The sequence below is a fragment of the Glycine max genome, chromosome 7 (assembly GCF_000004515.6).
Source record: "Glycine max cultivar Williams 82 chromosome 7, Glycine_max_v4.0, whole genome shotgun sequence".
NCBI lineage: Eukaryota > Viridiplantae > Streptophyta > Magnoliopsida > Fabales > Fabaceae > Glycine > Glycine max.
The window spans coordinates 42535335-42554602 of NC_038243.2; the positions used below are offsets into that span (position 1 = coordinate 42535335).

The following is a 19268-nucleotide window of genomic DNA, read 5'->3' on the forward strand; positions in this document are numbered from 1 at the left end:
TTAAAAAAGTTGTTTTAATAAAAATATAAATTATTTAATATTTATTTCATTAACAAACTAAAATATTAAATACCCTTTAATTAATGTAATAATAATAAATAGGTAAGGGATTATTAACTCTTGGATGCTCACACTTTTATCTAGCCTTCTATTCTGTTTTTTTATAGGCTCTCTTCTATGTGCATTGCTAGTAGTTACAATCTATTTTTCCTACTATTCTAATATTAAATCAAGTTTAATTTTTATGAATTATTAATATAAATTAAAATTTAACATGATCAATTAATATATATAATTTTAAAGATAATTATTATAAAATTTAATAAATTTATCATATATTTTTTTGAATAACTAAAAAGTTTAGTTGAATTGGATTTCATAGGCTTAAAGCATGTCTAAAGCACATGACACATTAAAGGTTTATTTATTAATAAGATCCTCACATTGATAATGAGATTTAAATCTTGTCCTTACAAGAAATATGAGTCTGATCCTTACCAACTTGACTACTTTGTATTAAATGATTATACTTTTTTTTTATCCATGAAAATTATAAAGAGTTTGAGAGTGAGATTTTGAATATGCATCCTTATTATGAGTTTATAACAATTCACCCCCTCTCACTCAACTATTTAACCCCCTTACTTTTTTTACTGTAAAATTTGTGGTGGAAATTAATTTTAAAACATACATGAGTTGATATTTATTAATTTTAAAACACAGTTGAATCATATTTATTAATTTAAAATTAATTATTGTAAAAAATGAAGGAAAAAAAAACGAGGTTGAGCGAGGGAGGGCCGAGGAGCGGCTTATATAATGTAACGTTGCTTTCTTTCATATATCTATAAGCCTTCTCTATCGTTGTTCTGTTCCCTTCCCTCCCTGCATCTCTATCTTCCTCTTATTGACAGGTAAATGTCATCAACACCCTCTCTACTATTGTGTGTTCTTTTCTACTTTTTGCGTGCATGTTGTATGTTTGGCTGTTATTAATTCCTTTTCATGATTATTTCAATCACCCTCACTCACTCTATCTGCGTCTTCTGAATTTGAAATTGAAGGTGTCTAATATTCCTGTGTTGTAAGGTTATTATTAATTTTTCTGATTAGGTCTGATCAATTGGTAATGTACTTAATGGTTGAACAGGCAAACCCAGATCAGATGGCAGAGTGCAACAAGGAAGCGCAGCACGTCCAGGTACCCAATCTCATCCCATTTTCCTTCTCTTTTTTTTTTTCTCTCCCTCTCATATCAACCAAAACTAGTGGTAACTCAAATATTTTGAAACACCACGACTTTTTTATTCCTAGTTTTTGAAATTGTTTTGTTTTTGAAAAATTGTTTTCATTTTCGTGTAGTTTTCTAGATGTTTTCTGTTAGGTTTTTCTTTCTTTTGTGTTTACGGAGTTCTAAATATTACATGTTTAAATGAGGGATTTTTTTTTTGTGCGTGTATAATGACTATATCATGGTTTGAAATTAAGACTTTGTGTAAATTACTCAAACTCCCCATAACTAAGTGAATTCTAGTGGGTTTAGACAAGGGATTCATGATAATTAAAGGGATTTAATAAAAAAATCATGATATTTGAAAAGAAAAAGATATAAAAAAATATTTAAGAGGCAAAATTGTTAATAGAGAGATTTCAACTTTTTCATAGGAAATTAAATTTTCTTAACATTTTTTTAACCACTGGAACGAGGGCATTTTTATGTTGCACAAATACAATAATTTTTTTTCTGTTGATTCTTTTTGCTTTAAAATATTTTTTGTTGATAAAAAATAGTTTAGTAATGCTACTTATACATCTTATTTTTAAGTAACTCGTTGTTAATTCTCCAAGACACTTATCTCATCTTTATTTTCGGTTTGAAAATATTTTTTTATTTATTTTAAAGTGCATGATTAATTAATGGGTTAATTAAGTTTTTAGTCTCTAAACTTTTTATATTATAATTTTTTATCCTCAAAATATTTTTGACAAATTTTAATCTTTTATTAATTTCTGATCATTATTTTTAATCCATTTAATTTTTTTACTCATTTTTAGTTTCTCATGTATTATTACTAAAAAATAGTTTCAAATATAAAATAAATAAGAAACTAAAAATAGACAATTTTTTATAATAGAATTAAAATTGCTGACAGAAAATTAACAAAGAACTAGAAATTGTATAAAAAAATTTGAGGGACTAAAAAAATAAAATATAAAAAATTTAAAAGAATAAAAACTTAATTAACTCTTAATTAATTATTTTGTATGACTTTTATTTCGTGCATTTCGTGATAGATTCGGATATATTACTTCTAGAAAACAGTTGAAATGACTAGCTGTAATCGTGGGAGAAATCACTTTTCATTAGGTGAAGATCGTTTATCATATTACAAATGATTAACTTTTATTGCCCTCACAGATATGCAACATTTATAATTCTTGTCTAATTAAAGAAAAAATATACTTGGTGGTTGGTGAAATATGATTATATGGCTCTTATATGATTTTCCCCTATTCTAACGTTGCATTCCTTTTTGTGAAATCAATTTAATACTAGCAAAATGTCACGGGAAACAAATACGGTGGACTTGGCCCAAAGAAGCCTTTGATATCCAAAGTAGGTCCCGTTAATTAAAATGTTATCAATTCAATACTCTATACGTACAAGTTACATTTGTTATTAATTATAAGAAAATCGAATTTAATTTTTTCTTTTTTCTGTTTCTGTGGGTTAAAACTTATAAGGATCATGAACGAGCATTCTTTGATTCAGCTGACTGGGCATTGTGCAAGGTATTTTAACTTTTTATTGGACATAAATTCTGCCATCTGATTTCACAAATTAAAGAAATTAAGTATATTAAATACAATCTCTGCTATACTCTTCCATAAACAAGTAACCTTCTATCATTTTCCAATATCGATAATTGTGTTGATATGAATTTAAACAGCAAGGTGCTGCTGTGAATCAACAATCTACAGCAGCCGTAGAGACCTTGCGACCAAAACTAGAGGTATGGATGTTATATATAATTTTAGAAGTGCACCGTATTTTTTATTTTTTTTACTCATCGAGTTATCTGACTTATCTCAGGGATTTAAAATAAGATTAAACAATCCTATAGTAAATAATTAGTGCAATTCTCTATAAACTTAAATTGGTATAATTTTTTTAATTGCACTAATAATTTGCCATGGAATGTTTAATTCCATGCTTTTTTAGTAAGTTAGAAAATATTTTTTTATACATGTACATATTGAAAGAGATATAGACACGTCAGTGTTCCTGTTTATTTTTACAGAAAACACCGCACCAGCAGCTTCCCCCTAGAAAACCTGCTTGTACATCTGGCCAAGAAAATCTTGTGAGTTAATTACAGTAGCATTTTATCATTTTTTTATAGAGAATTTTATCATTTTAAGTACTACTTAATTTGACTTTTTTTTTTAATTTTTTTTATGTTCGTATCTTGCTGGGAGAGTAGATCTAATAAAGGGCGAACAGGAACAATTATTACATACCTCTTCGTGTTCGTGATCTGATGCATAGTACAATTAGCTGGATCCTTTCAAGTTTTAATAATTTGCTGTTCCATTTATTGGGAAAAAATTTCAAACGTAGCAAAATCGTCAAGCTTATTTCTTTTTCATTTTATGCAGTATGAAAAGATAAAAAGTTAGCATCCATTTTTAGTTTTCACCACAAAAATACATGCGAAAACAACAATTGAACTCAAGCCGTTAGTGCGCAGTAATTAGTGCTAGGTAAAATCCCAAAGCTGGTAAAGCAGTGACTTGCGGGCCACATGGCTTAAAAATTATGAAAATTTTACCAAACAGTAAACACCATTGTGCTTAGAGATTTTTAAGTATAATAAAAAAAGTAACAGAATATTTTAAACTTCTACACAAATCGATCAAAATGCTTATTTTATTTTTAACTTTATGTTTATTTTCAGCCACTCGCTACGGATAGAAAAACTACAGGATTTTTGGAGAAAAGTTTTTTTCTTCTTACAAATTATAGCAAAATTACTTAAACAGAGCGCACACAGGAATCAACTTAATCCAGCGCAACCTAGAAAAAATGAAGTTCAGTTCATTGTTAATATGATGGCATGATTTTCATCTGTCTTAGCTTCTTCACCCAGAATCTGATACTCTTTAACGTATCAACATGCCCAAAAAATCCATGCTCCCTACTCTTGTTCATGGCAGACACATGTTGAAACTTAAAATGTAGCACTGTTTGGAGGGCTTCATAGCACGTTATCTCCTCCAATTTGGTGTTGTGAAGCTCGTATTTCTCCACAATCTCCTCCCAGACGCTACCCTTATCATGCATCAGCTCAGCCAAATCAAACTTGTGACTTTCATCAAACGCCACAAACTCCACGTCGAACAATTCAGCCAGAAGCTTCCACACGGTCTTCCACGCAAAAACGTCGCCGTTTGTGCAGTTGAATGCCTGATTCTTAGCATTGGGTGTAACCGCAGCCCACACGTGCTGCTGCGCCAACACTCCCGCGTCGGTCATGTCACAGAAATGCTCCCACGTGTACCTCGTTCCAGGGTACCGAAACGCCAATCCTACGTGGCGACAAATTACGGCGTAGGTCGCCAGAGTCAGCAGCGCGTTGTATACACTCCTGGACGACGCGCCTATTATGATGGATGAGCGATGCACTGAGTACGTCAGCGAGGGCGCGTAAGAAGCAACCAGGTCCTCGAGCGCGTAGTAGAAGTTTGGATAAGGGAGCCGTGGCATGTTCTCGTCAAAGGGTGGCTGGTGGCCGATGAGTTGCGTGGAGTGAACCGGGTCGAAAACTGGGCCCATGTAGTGTTTGGTTCCGGTTTGGACCGTTACATGGGCCAACCGGGATGTCGTGGAAGATTTCAGGGCAGTTAGAAGGTTGAGTAGCATGGTTTTGTTGACAGTTGCATTGTATTCTTCGTCTGCGTGAATCTGAAAGGTGACCCAGAAGAGGTGCGTGACCTCGTGGGCGATGGGGGAAAGCTTGGCGCGTGTGTCGGAAGAGTCCTCAGCGTCAAAGGTGATGAAGTGGTCGACCATGGAAGGAGAGAACCAACTAGGCGGGGGCCTGCGGGCTGCGCCGTAAACTTTCCATGGGCCTCCGAGACAATTGGGTTTCTTCAATGTTTCGGCTAGGCTCAGCCCAGTCAACCCAGTCACACCGACTATTAGTGCTACGGAAGCTTGGGCCTCCATGATAGTTCAAATTCTACACCAAGAGCTCACATGTGTGGATGATATATATACAGTTTGAAAAAATTGTACACTTGTCCCCCACTAACTCCATGAACTTTGTATTCCACCAAAAAATTTTACACTTGTCCCCAACTAATCTGATTTTGTCTTTACATATAAGTGAAATGACATTGATCCAAACCAGGGGCCACACTGGGAATCATGGTTCTTTAATTAGTGTCTTGTACTAAAAAAGGATTGATGGGTGGTATAGTTTTTTTGAAGCAGATCGAGTGATAATGGGATAATATATTTATTAATTATAAATTAGTGTAATGGAAAGTGTGGTTAATTGAAACACCGAAGATGTACAAATCATTTTTAATTAGGTGGTTTTCACGTACAATTTGTTAACAAGTCACGGTAGAAATTAATTGTCTAGAATTAAATTGTGAAAGGTTTGGGAAGAAATCATTGTCCGGTGCATTTGATGAAGTGTCAGCGTTTGTCCACACATTAAAGTGCATTGTCCAGGGCAATTCAAGCCCATTTCTTACTCTAGTGCTTTTCACTATCTGCTTAGATGTTTCTGTTGACCGATTTTGCTAATGTCAACAAAACAATAAGCACAAGTGGATCAGTTCCTCGATCACATGTGGCAGTCTCTAGTGTGGCTTTAGTTGGGGTTTCCTGAGCTACACGTACGTATTACGCGCACACAAAATTGATTCATGGTGTTGGTGCCTTTGTGTCTGACCCTGTTTAACTATGTTGAAGTTGAAGGCTATTTAATTAATTACGTGAACTAATTATAGTAGTTTGCTGCGTGCGGGAATAACGATTTGCGATAAAGTTCGATATATGTTGTTACTATTTGATAAAATTTTGGCATTTTATTCCCAGTTTTTATCACCCACGTCTGTCATCAAAAGTTTTTGTGATAACTCACGCACAAATTTGTTCTCTTTCTGCAATCACAGAAGTTGAGCTACGTGTCCCTCTTTTCTTGCTATAATTTCCAACGTTGATTTTGTTTGATATTTTGAGTAAGATTTCCATATATTGTTATAAAACATAATAAGAAAAGATGAAACAGTCTTTTACTTCTTTTTTTTTCCTTTAAATTTAAACTCTTTCAAACAAAGTATGCGGATGTGATGGGAAAAGATAGTAACTCGTTACAAATTATAAATACCTTGAAACATGGCCATGCACAAATAAAAAGCAACCATATAATTAAAGCGATTAAAAGCTCAGAGAGGAACCAACCGCAACCCAGAAAACTCGAAGTTCAGTGTTCATATGATGGTATGATTCTTCATCTGCCCCATAAACCCATATTCCCTACTCTTGTTCATACTAGACACAAGTTGAAACTCAAAATGAAGCACGGTTTTGACGAGTTCATAGCTCACAATTTCCTCCAATTTGGTGTTGTAAAGCCAGTTTTTCTTCACAATCTACTTCCAAACGCTTCCCTCTCAAATCAAACTCTTCCCTCTCATCAAACGCCACAAATTTCACATCGAACAGCTTATAGACAACACGAGTAGTGATTAAATTCCATCCCAAAATTATACGGAGAATGTACTAAGGTGGATAGATGAGAGAGATAGAAAGAAAAAAAAATAAGGGAGAGAGAACAAATAAGTATAAAGAATGATAAATGTTATAAGTCGTATGATAAGATGAGAGAGATGTGAGGAAAAAAAATGGGATAAAAATAAATGAAAGAAGGATTTGACTTTTTAGAGTGATTAAGAGTAGATTTTTAAAGGATAAGGTGCTATAAGAAATTTTAATTCAAAAGTTAATGATTAGTTTTGTGATAAAATAAAATGTAAAGGTAACAAAATCTAATATCAATTATTGATTTTTGAATTAACATTAATTATTGCACCGCACTTCTCTCAATTTAGAGAAGCCAAATCTATGAAAGAAAATGCAGAAGGATAATTATAGTTTTTTCTATTAAAATATCACTCCTAAATTTAAATTAATATTTTTAATCAATTTTTCTAAAATGATTCTATCTAATGTTTGTAAACTTTCCATGAGCCTCCAACACAATTGGACTACGTAACCTGGGCTAGGCTCAGCCCAGTCACCCGGTGAGTCGGTGAGGCCGAAGATGGGCGCCATGAAAACTTGGGGCTCCATTATAATTAGGTAATCACTTAAATTTAGTTGTTTCTCTCACAAACCTCTATGACAACATCCCACCTCCACCCAACACCATCGCCACACCCAAACACGACACCACAATCACCCAATGCCAACTCCATACTACACCATCACATATAGTATGACATTGAGTAATTAGATTACTCAATCCGTAATAATTGTATTACCAATTGAGTAATTTATAATATTTTTATATTACAATATGTATCGAAATCAAAGTATATAAAAATAAAAGTTCTTAATAACAAATTAAGAATAAAGTCTCTCCTGAAGTAAAATTTCTTCTAACTATATAATTAGCAATAAACATAAATGTTGTTAATATATCTAGAAGTCTTATCTAATTTTTAATGATTTTTCGAATAGTTGTGATCTCCTAAATGTCATTAAAAACTTTTTTTTTAATTGGTTAACTCAACATCATTGACAATTAAATCTCAAAGTGTTGAACCTCTAATATTTGATTAGTTTTCTTTTATCTTTCGTAAAATTATGTAATATATTAATAAGTTATTGGTTCATGTGGTGAATTCAATTCTTCTTGGATGGAAAAAATATAAAAAAATAATGTAACAACGAACATAATGATATAGAAAAATGAAAAATACTTAATATTCAATTTATTTTTTAATATCCTAAACCATCTTTTTATTGCATTTTATGCTTTTATATGACTAAGATTGAATAACTTATTCTAATTATAACATGATTTATGCATTTAAAATTATTTATTTATATAAAATAAACAATATTTTGTACGTTATACAATATAAAATACTACTTAAATACACAAACAAACATACACAAATTGTGTATATAAATTTCAATTTATAACGTAGAAGCATATATATATATATATATATATATATTTATATATTAAAAAAGTTAAACTATTTTTTAAGTTTTTTTTCTAGACAGCACAAAATACGGGTAGAGTGATTTATCTTTCTATCGGAAGCAAACGAATTCATAAACCCATTATAGAATTTTGTTCATACAATAAGCTGCTCCCTTTCAATTTTATTATAATTCTCATTTTAAGTTATTTTACATTGATTGAGAAAAAAATAGAGAAAAAAGTATTAATTTATATAACTAATCTTATATCATCATTAATTTATTTTTAGATTTTGTTATTCCCCTATTAATATTATAAAAGATGTAAATGGAAAAAAAAATTAATGTTACATTAAAAAGTTAAAATAAAATTATTTTGAGACAAATTTTTTTGAATAAATAATTGTTTTTGTCTCTGAAAATGTGTGAAACTGACAAATTCATCATTGAAAAATATAAATACAAAAACTAGTTCCTAAAAATATAAAAAGTGAGATGAAATATTACAAAATAGTTGCTCGTAGACATAGTAACTAATTTGTTAGTAATTTTTTTTTATCGGTTCTCCTCTTGATTATTAGACTTGCAACAACTAGTTCTTTCTCCATTTTATATATTGTTCTCCGTGAATAAAAGAGGAAGTTTCTTGTTCTTTCTCCTTGGGTGTTTTTTGTTTTTTTGTTTTATATTGTGACAATACTATAAACCCTTTCAAAAATAACTTGAACACCAAATGACAACCATATTATCACCCCCTAATGTTGTATAAATTTTAGAACTTTATAGCAATTATTATACTTATTATACTTTCTTAGTCATGACTCTTGTCTTTCAATGTTATAGTCAAATTTAAAGTTAATTTCTACAATGCAATTGAGAGTTTAATTAATCATAATAGTTATAAGTGTGGATATAATTGTCACTAAGTTATGTTTTTGAAGGATGAAAATATCAATAAATTGTTTAATTCAATGACATTTGTTAGTACCTTAAATGAATAAAGGTGAAATAAAAAAAAAGAAACATTAAAGGAGGAAAGAATAAGAAACTCACTCCTTCATTCATAGAAAATAACTTATAAGATGGAGGAAGTAAGTCTAACTGTCAAAAGAAGGGATAAAAAAATTTTTATTGACAAATTAGTCCTATATTCATATGATCAATTATTTCGTAACATTTTCGTCTTTACTTATCACATAGGTAAATTTTATAATATTAACATATAAAAATTAGAAGTTAACGATAGGACAATTTATCTCACTTTTTATACTTCTAAAAACTAATTTATGTATTTTTATTTTTTAGGAATAAGTTTGTTAGTGTCCTATAATTGAACAAAAATAACTATTTTTTTTATACAACAATTATAATAAAAGGAAAAAAGTAATTATTTTACGATAATTAATAAGAGGAGGATTTGTGTTTGTTACCTCACTATGTCGTTCGAAACGACAAGTTTAATTTAACGACTTGACTCACGCACGACACGGCGCTTTGATCCTTCTTCCTTCCTTGCTAGCTAGTTGATACCTTCAACTCGGAACCGTACGAGAGAGATTGAGATTTTGATTCATCGATTGGAAGCGTGTGGCGCTGGCATTCCTTCCTGGAGCGGAGAAGATGACCATCGACTTGGATTCGATCGCTCGCAGAGTCGAGGTTGATAATCGCATTCCAATCCGCTATTACTATCGGATTGCCGATAACCTCCTCAAGCAGGTATTTCACTCCTTCTATTTCCATTCTAAATGCTTATTCATTCATCCCAAAATTGAACTAGGGCTTGGCCAGATTTTCTGGAAAAAGGAACCTTCTCGAAGACCAATATAGGATCCTTTCCTCTTATTAATTTGTATAAACTCTCTACAAGTTTTTCTGTATATACTATTAACGAATTCGCATGCGAAGGAGAAACTTCAATCCTTGCTGCACCTTTTGCTTATGACCGTGTGCCAAATTCATGCTACTTAGGATCAGTTTGACAGGATCGTTTTTGGCCTTAGTTATAATCTATCAACGATGCGATGCAGGACACAACTTAATTAAGATGAGTTTTATGTCACCACAACTTGTTCGTATATCACACCATAAAAAAATCAATATAAGATTTGTGTTAGTCGCAGAGACGGAACTGAGAATGTTGCGTGAGTGTTTGTGGTTTGTTTGGTGCCATAGTACACAACATGGAACCTCTCTCTGGAATATCTATGCTAACTTCATTATTATGCTACTCTGCACTAGTGCTAGTCATAATTTTTGTGTAGAGTAGAACAACTTGAAATGTGATTCAGTACATATGTGGTTGTTGCTTTTGGATGTTTACTGTGTTCCTTCTAGGTGAGCTCACGTGAGTGATGAATTTCATTCTTGTCTACAGGCAACTATCTACCGGGAGGAGAATAATGTAGTTGACTTGTACATCATTCTCCTTAGATTTTTAAGGTAAAATATGAAAATTCCATGGATTTTCTTTATGGTGGACTCGTCAGTTTGCTGTTAAACTGAGTATAAAGTTTTCATTTTATCCTCACTGTGCCAATTATTGGTATTTTTTTTTTTTTAAGTTTGGTTTCTGAAACTATACCATATCATCGAGATTATCAAGCTTCATTGCCCAACGAAAGAGCAGCATATAAGAAGGTGAGAAACTGCCATGCCACTTTTTATGATAGATGTGTGTGTGTGTGTTTGTTTTATTCTCTTATTTGATGTTTTTATATTTGATATTTGGTCCTGTTCTCCTTTTCTATCATTTGTCCGTTACAGAGATCGCGAGCTGTGTTGGATGAGCTTGAATCTTTGAAGCCTGAATTTAAACGCCGGGTGGAAAAAATGAATGACTCACATGTAAAAGCTCCATTCCCTGAAGAAAATGGCTTCAATAAGGCTTTGCAGAGTTCAGTGAATTCATCTTTGGAATGGCCGGCTGTTAGTAAACAGGTGAGGACTTGAAGATAATGTTTTAGTATAAATTTATGGATACTGAAAATTCTCAACCTATTTGCATCTGTGCCTTGGTATCTCAACTAGGTGCAACATGAATTGCTTGGAAATTTTCATTTGTTTGCTTATTGTTTTTTGTTCGTCAAAATGTCTTTGTGAAGAAATTGTGTAAATTGCACAAAACTTCCAATTTTTCTGCTCTAATGTGCTTGAATTCTGGTTCTGACTGTTTACTGGTGTCAACTCTTTTTGTCCCCTGAAATATCTGCAGCCTACTGCTGGATTCAGTTCACACTCTTCATGGAATTATGATAATATGTTATCTTTAGATTCCAGGCCTATTGACAAGCAGTTTCAGAAACTGTAAGTTTTTCTTCCTATTCATATTCTATTCTTTTGGAGACTTTATAAAATTTACACAAGGCCTACTAGTAAGAGCAAATCTTTGTTGAGTGGCTACTTTTGGGTTTTGGCCATTTTGGGAGATAAGTACATGACCATAAAAATTGCGAATCGAGATTGCGCTTGCATTTTCTTTTTGCTTCCCTTTTTGTCTGCAATTGTGTTTTATTTTTTTGTGCATTTATGTCTAAGTGGATTTTATCTTGCAGGCTTAATAGCTGGCATTCTTTCCTGTCTCCCCCATTCCCCCCCCAAAAGAACAAAGTAAAGAATAAACATATAAAACAGCAAATAATAGTGTTTTTGTTTTAACAATTTTTTCTTGTTATAGGCAGGCAAAACTCATTATATTAACTGCTTCCATTATTCACTGGATCAAATTCTAATGATTTATGTTGGGTTGGTTAAATACTATTTCAATTACTAATGCCATTTTCATTCAGCACACCTTTGTTTTTCAGTAGCATATACGTTGTTATTATCCTTGTGATTTGAGGAGGTTCTTGAACATTCAAGATATACTTCAAAAGAAAAAAAACATACTGCTATATTGAAGGAAGAAATATGATAATTATTCTTTGGACTGTGCAGATCTCTTAGTCTACCCCCTCCAAATAAGGAGACTTTGTCCAGACACTCATTTTTAGGACCAAATGGCCTTCGGGGCCAATGGCTTGGACCTAGTGCTGAAATAAAGGTAAAATTGAAGTGTGGCTTTCTTGTGCTGTGTAAGCATGGATTATCTATATTTCTGAAATTTGTTGAAAATTGAAATTATAGGGTTTTAGGTATAGAGGGGGGAAAATGAGAGAATCGATATTGAATACTCTAAAGTTGATGGACTTGATATGGTGTATTACAAAACATTTAAGTTATAACACTTACCCTTATTTATACTAATACAAGACACACAATCATAGTTAAATGAGGAAATAAATAATGAAATATAAGCAAATATGGAAATCAATCTTAGGAGATAATCCAAGATACAGTCAAGATACTGTGAGATATTTTTCATATAATCTAACAATATTGATATTCGACTTTGTGCAGGTTCAATATCCAAGCAGTAGTGATCTCACACATGCCAAGGATTCAAGGTTTGACCTGCTTATTCTAATTTGAAATTGGGTTCCATATCCTTTTTATGTTTCATATATTCATGATTTCTTGCAGTACAACTTGCATAATTGTCATGTTCTTAATCTTTATTATTCTTTATTTTGTGGTCAATATCTCTGTCCATTACAATTTGTATTATTACTTTAAAACTATTTTTGTTATTTCCTTTTTCTTATTAATATGTTGTTTCTCATTGTAAGTTTGTAATGCAATCTGATTATAAAATATGCTGAAATTTTAATGTTAAATATTGTTCTAAGGGGTTGCGTTTAGTTTTATTACTCTGAAATATAAACAGCATACACTTACTATTTTGTTGTTCACGCTGATAGCCTGAATCAGGCTGGGCTATATGATCTTGGGGCAATTAAAGATGGCGATCAAGGACCTGTTACATCCACAATGGACTCAGTTCTCTCCTTGGATGATGGAAGTTGGTTGCGTCCTGCTGTTGAGTCCTGTTCTCCTGTTGTAACTGAATCAAGGGAGGACCCCTTACAATTGCTCAACATCAAGCAACCTTTGCCGCCTCCTGTTCTTGCTCAGGTGTACCCAGAACATGCCCCTATTCCTCCTTCAAAAGTTGCAGATCCAAGGCCAGGACCAGCTAAATCATCTCATGATTCTGGACTTGGTTCAACTACATATCAACACCTACATATTGTAAGCCCTTTTTTAGTTTTCTAATTGAAGTGTGACATATATCTTGGATTTTCTTGGTCATTTATTGTGACTTGTTCTTATTTGTGTTGGTTCTTTTAGTTCTGAACTTCTTATACTAGGTAAAAGTTATTCTAATTTCACTTTATGTTGCAGCCTGTCAAAATGATGGAAGATTTTTTGAGATTAGCTTCGGAAAACACACGGAAGAACTTAGAGACATGTGGTGTTCTTGCAGGATCCCTGGTAAGAGATGTTGTAGTTTTGTGTGCTTACAAATTCTAGAAAATCTCTTGGATGGTGATTTTAACAGTTATTTGTGCTTGCAATTTGGGTGCTCTAGAAAAAAAGGGTATTCCATATCACAACACTTATAATCCCAAAGCAGGAATCAACTTCAGACTCGGTAAGATAATGTCATATTTTTCTTTTTTTTAATTTATTTTACAAGCTATTACACTCTGTCTCAATGTGTCTAATGTCTCATTGTGTTTATTCCTTTGTTATTCATGATTAAAAAGCTTCATTTTTTGCATTAATCTTACACCAACTATATCTTGACTGACAAAATAAAACATTAACATTGCTTTGAGGTTGTGGTGCACAGATGTGATGATTGGTGAATCTTGCACAATTAATTATTGGTATCTGAGATAATTTCTTAAATTTTTTATTGGAAATGCTGCTTCAACCTCCAATGTTACTGTAAATTAGAATTATTAGCACTTATTTTTAAAGACAACTGGTTCTTTAGTCAATTTTAGTGGAATTATCCTTGGAAAATTTAATGATTGTGTTAACTCATTGGCAAGTGCACCAAATTGTCGCAAATAGTAAAGTGAAAACAGAAGTCCGAGTCTCAAGTCCATAGAGACTTTATTTGTACTTAGATTGGTGTAAACCCACTTTTTAAGTAATAGATAGAGTAGAAGAGATAAGAAATTGTAAGTGAAATAAAGAGACAAAGTAGAAGATAAAAAAGACAAGAAAAATAAACAACTTTTGAATGCGAAAGATGAATTCAGAATGCAAATATCTTGTGAACTAGCATACCAAACTATTTGTGATTTAATGTTAATACTTTTTCTCTATCTAATATTATTCTAGTTTTTTACCCATATCTACTCTGATTCTAACCCTAATTCCTCAAGTGAAAGAGCCTAATTTATGTATTTTTTCTCTCAAATCTCTTTGCAAAGATAAAAGAGTAAATCACATTAAGAACAAAGATGCATGAATAGGCTAAACAAACTCATTCTATTCCTAAACATGATTTCATTTAGATGTCCTTTTCCAGTTCTTTAGAAAATAAACACTTTCCAATGCCTAAGTCCTAAACAGATGCATGACTATGGGTGATTAGGCCACAATCAATAACAATAAGCACAGAAAAGAACAATAAAAACTGGAATTGCATTAAATAGATAATAAGAAAGAATTACATTACAAGAGTTTGACTGCTAGATTCCCAACAATGAAGGGTTTAGTCTCTCATTGTCATGAGAGGCTTTACACTTTAGGGGTTAATAAGAATAGAAGAAGAAGAATAAGGATAAAGGAGGAGAAGGGGAGGATGACTCTAAAAAGAGAGTTTCCCCTATTTGAGATACTCAAGGTGTATTTAGTAGAGAGCTCTGAGTTTCTGTGTGTCTTTCTCCTTTGCTTCCTACTTCTTTTATAGGCCTTAGTTAGCTTAAAATGCACGCTAACTCACGCTAAGCACGACATCTGGACTTAGCGAGTATGACGGTGATCACGTGCTTGAGAAGTTGTGCTAGACCTGTCTTGCGCGTTAAGCGAGATGTTCTGACTTCAACTTCTTCTTCAAGGCTTTTTTTTTCAAGTTTCTGCATCAATTTACCTCTAAAGCTTCCCTTTTTTTGAATCCTGCTGGTCAAGAATTAAATTGATATTAAAATCCTCATTATTCTATTAAAAACAACAGTAAAATAGAGAAAATCTAACCATTCTTGTCTAATTTGACTATCAATTAAACCTAAATTTCGCAGTTATCAGATTGTGATAGATCCCTTGGTACCAAGTTGTACATGAGGCATGATAGGAAGAAAGACAGTGGATTAGCCCACAATTACAGTATGGGATGGGAAATATTAAAGCTAATGACCTGAAGTATAGCAGACTGACTACATGGCAGTGGAAAAGGATGAGAAGGGTATATGGTTGGGTTGAGTTGGGATAAATGCGAAGAGAAGGGAGAGTAGAAGTTGGGCAGAATATGAGTGATGAATTGGGCCTTAGGGCAGAGAGGAAGTAAATCCTTGATGTTCTGCTGTGTTTCCATCACATGTTTTATGTTTTGAGAGAGTGAATGTTTTCCAGTGGTTCTGATGTCTGTAAATATTGGGGTTTATGTCCATTTTTTTAATCAGAGGGGTTTCTATCAGATTGTAAAATGACATATTGCTTATATTCTCCAAAAAAGGGAAAGGTGTAATGCATAATTGCATACTGTATATACATGAGTAAACTTCCAAATTAGTCCTTGAGATTGTATGTGTTTGGCATTTCAGTCCCTGAGATTTAAAAATCCTTCATTAGTCTGGCTTTGCAAAATATCATTCACTTTAATCTTCTTTGGTGCAAACCCACAATGGAAAATAAAGTAGAAAAAGACTAATTTGAATGACTTTTTTGCAAACTTAGGGGCTAACGGAGGGTTTTTTTTTTGTTTTTTTGTTTTTTAATTTTAGGACTAAAATGCCCTACTTATACAATCTTGAGAACTAATTTACAAGTTTACTCGTATTAATAGAACTAGCACATTATCAAGTACTTATTGGATTTAGGAGATTCAAAGGATTGTAATTTCTCATGGTTCATTGATGTTTTTTTCTACCATCTGATGTTATTTTTTCATTCAGCAATTGTGCATCTAATTGAATTTTAATATCCAGTGTCAAACATTGAACGAAGAAGAAATATTTGAAGTTCAAGACAGCTTATCACTTTTTCCTTTAGGTTGGATACATGTAAGTGCTCCACTAATTTTGGCTGTTACTTATTCATTATTTTAATTATATTCATGAGTAAATGTTATTCTACCCTTGGTGGTGACAGCAAAAAACTTAATATGAAGCATTGATTTTTCGGCTTTTGTACCTCCAGAATACAAGGCTTTGATTTCTAGTAAAAGTAGTGGTCAATGAATCTTGTCTTGTGTTGCTGTCATGTTTAGAGTAGTAAGGATAAGGATTATTCATCAATGACTTGCTTTTATTTCTATTCCTGATAGAGACTTAGAATTGAACTGGTTACCCTAAAATTGTACACTATCAAATAATTTACTTAACAGTAATTTCAACATGAGTAATGTTACACAGATAACAAAATAAGGCCAGAATTTTGACAGGATTTGAGGGTGCTGTTTAATGAAATAAAGTGGTAGGGACCACTGACTCAGGTAAGAGTCAACAAGCTTGCCAAAATCATTTGGTCAGCTTTTGGCAAAATAATTCTGACTGTCACATTTTGAATTTAATGTTGCTTTGAGGAAATTAGAAAAGCATATTGAAGTGCACTTGGTGCAGCAGACGAGTTGTGGTAAGGAATTAAAGGAAGAAAATTCATCCTTTTCATTCCCTTTTCCTCCTGGGGCTTTGTGGTGTACTCTGATTCAAGATATTTAACAGAGAAAAAAAAATATAGTAAAGAATTGTATGTTACTATTTGGTCTTGGCAAAGGTTCTTCTCTTTCTGTTTCTTTTAGCTGCCACACCCTCACAAATATTTTATCTTTATCTCAAAGATGACCTTAGCTGTCTGTCTTGATTTGCTTGAGTTAGTTACTACCAAAGATCCCTTAAGCCATTACGTGCTGCTGTTTTGATGTTTGAATGCATCAATAGATTTTACTCTATCTGTAGGTATGATTGAAGATAGAAAGCTTTTTAATTCCAAGCTTACTCTATTAGCATCCTTTTTATGCATATTGTTTTTCTTTAACCCACTCTTTGGTTTACAAACTTTAAATGTCAGTATTTATCTTAATTCTTTCAATTTTTCAGACACACCCGTCACAGACTTGTTTCATGTCTTCTGTAGATCTACACACTCATTACTCATACCAGGTAATAGATGGCACTGTAATTTCTATTTCCGGGCTTTCCATATATTAAAATGCTAAAGCAGTTGGTATAGCCCTGTATGTTTAACTATGGGCCTAGACAAGAAATATTCGTAGTAATGCTAGATAATTGGTTTACTTGTGAATTGTGATTATGATGTTTCTGCAGATTGTTAAGAAGATGAAAGAGAGTTGGTAGTGTCATGGATTTTAACCTAACTTGCATGAGAATTTATAGTATAATCTATGAAAGAAAAGGCCTAATAACTTGGATTATAAGATTTTAGTAAAAACAATTGGAGTGCAAGCTTTGTTTTCTCAGTTTAATAGAAGAATTTGTAAGAACCAGAAGTGTATGTCATTTTTATGCTTCATTTTAATTGTACCTAGCTAGTGATATCTGTGGTTTCATTTCAGATCATGTTACCAGAGGCAATTGCTATTGTCATGGCCCCTACAGATACTACAAGGTAAGTTTTATCTGCAATTGTGTATTTTTTCATGATTATCACAGATTAAACAAGGAAATATATGCAATAACCCTGATCAGAATCCAAGCTTTGGGCTTCATTTTAGGGATTTTACACAATTTTTTCCAAAAACATGCCAGGCCCTTTAAACTCAATCACATGATCTTAGATTGGATTAGGGAATTGTATACTCCTTTGCTTGTGGTGGAGGGAGGAAAGATAAAAAGAATACGTATGAGTTTAATGAATGATTTGTTTTATCTTGACTAATTTACTCAAAATTCTTTCCCCATGTTGTGTTGCTTGTCATGAGCTTTTAGTTCATACATCACGAATGATGTGCATGTTGTAATTGATTAATCTTTATTGGTAGAAGAGCGATACAGTTATTAGATGAATCCAAGGAAAGTGTAAGTTAACAAGTTGTAACTTCTAAAATCATCTCATCATCGTGTTGCCCTCCCCCTCTCCCAAGTCCCAACTCCTGTTGTAGCTGAACCATTTACCTTGATTCTAGTATTTCTACTGTTATTAGATTATTAAAGACATGAATCATTTTCTTAACAATTAGTTGAATGTCAGTGTCAGTGTGAGGACTGAGGTCTTTATCTCGTAACAAATGACATATCTTGTAATCCTACTTGGCTTCTAGAAAGTTTTCATTGTGCAAAAAAAATGTCTTTGGATGTAGAAGCTAACCGCAACCTACTTAACTTACTGATATATTGATACTATAAGCTTGTAGCTTAGAAACTATTCTAAGTTTGTATATCTGCAGGGGTTGGCCTTTCTTACAGAAATGAGAAGTCCAATGCTCTATTTCAATATAGATATAATATTTTAAGATAGTTTATTTGAAAGGAAATGATTATTATTTTGATTTATTTTACATTAGTCACTAATTAGAACTATGTATTTATTTTGGCCCTGCAGTCCACATGGCATATTCCATCTGTCTGATCCGGGTGGTGTGTCTGTCATTCGTAACTGTCAACAACGTGGATTTCATCCCCATGAGGAGCCTGAGGATGGGACTCCAATATATGAGCACTGTTCCCATGTCTATATGAATGCTAACTTGAAGTTCGATGTTGTTGACCTTCGAGAGCGATGAATGATTGATTGATTATGAGTCTGGGCTCCCTGATGAAAGCAAAGTGATTTACTGCATCTTTTCTACCAGACGCGATGTTTAAAATTGCATTGGTATAGATGGATTCTTTTGTATTTTTGAACGGAGAGAATTACTAATTGTCAATCCCTCGATTTTGTACTATATCTGTGAAGCAGTAAAAAGATGGATTAGTTGTGTATATGATACTTTATACCAGGTGAATAAATTAGAAATGTAACAAAA

The 19268-nt window shown here is 32.6% G+C and overlaps 3 protein-coding genes across 4 annotated transcripts; 2 read left to right on the forward strand and 1 right to left on the reverse strand.

Annotated features, from left to right (window-relative positions):
- Positions 1-844: 844 nt before the first annotated feature.
- Positions 845-3687, forward strand: LOC102659643 (uncharacterized). Of its 2 annotated transcripts, none has more exons than XM_006583946.4 (7): positions 845-914; positions 1151-1201; positions 2558-2617; positions 2746-2793; positions 2952-3014; positions 3303-3365; positions 3486-3687. In XM_006583946.4, the coding sequence occupies exons 2-7, from the start codon at positions 1166-1168 to the stop codon at positions 3489-3491; spliced, it is 276 nt and encodes a 91-aa protein (XP_006584009.1). In that variant the 5' UTR covers positions 845-914; positions 1151-1165; the 3' UTR covers positions 3492-3687. The 2 variants fall into 2 exon arrangements, with proteins under 2 accessions (XP_006584009.1, XP_014633701.1); XM_014778215.2 differs by lacking the exon at positions 845-914 and adding an exon at positions 944-1064.
- Positions 3688-3915: 228 nt separating this feature from the next.
- On the reverse strand, positions 3916-5380 carry LOC100812240 ((S)-8-oxocitronellyl enol synthase CYC2). The gene has a single exon (XM_003529493.5). It carries the CDS (start codon positions 5228-5230, stop codon positions 4106-4108), a length of 1125 nt encoding a protein of 374 aa, XP_003529541.1. The 5' UTR covers positions 5231-5380; the 3' UTR covers positions 3916-4105.
- Positions 5381-9657: 4277 nt separating this feature from the next.
- On the forward strand, positions 9658-19268 carry LOC100812784 (AMSH-like ubiquitin thioesterase 3). Its single transcript, XM_006583947.3, has 14 exons — positions 9658-9949; positions 10608-10672; positions 10795-10870; positions 10997-11170; positions 11445-11536; positions 12167-12272; positions 12629-12675; positions 13030-13360; positions 13514-13603; positions 13701-13763; positions 16273-16347; positions 17383-17445; positions 17859-17911; positions 18845-19268. The coding sequence occupies exons 1-14, from the start codon at positions 9851-9853 to the stop codon at positions 19023-19025; spliced, it is 1515 nt and encodes a 504-aa protein (XP_006584010.1). The 5' UTR covers positions 9658-9850; the 3' UTR covers positions 19026-19268.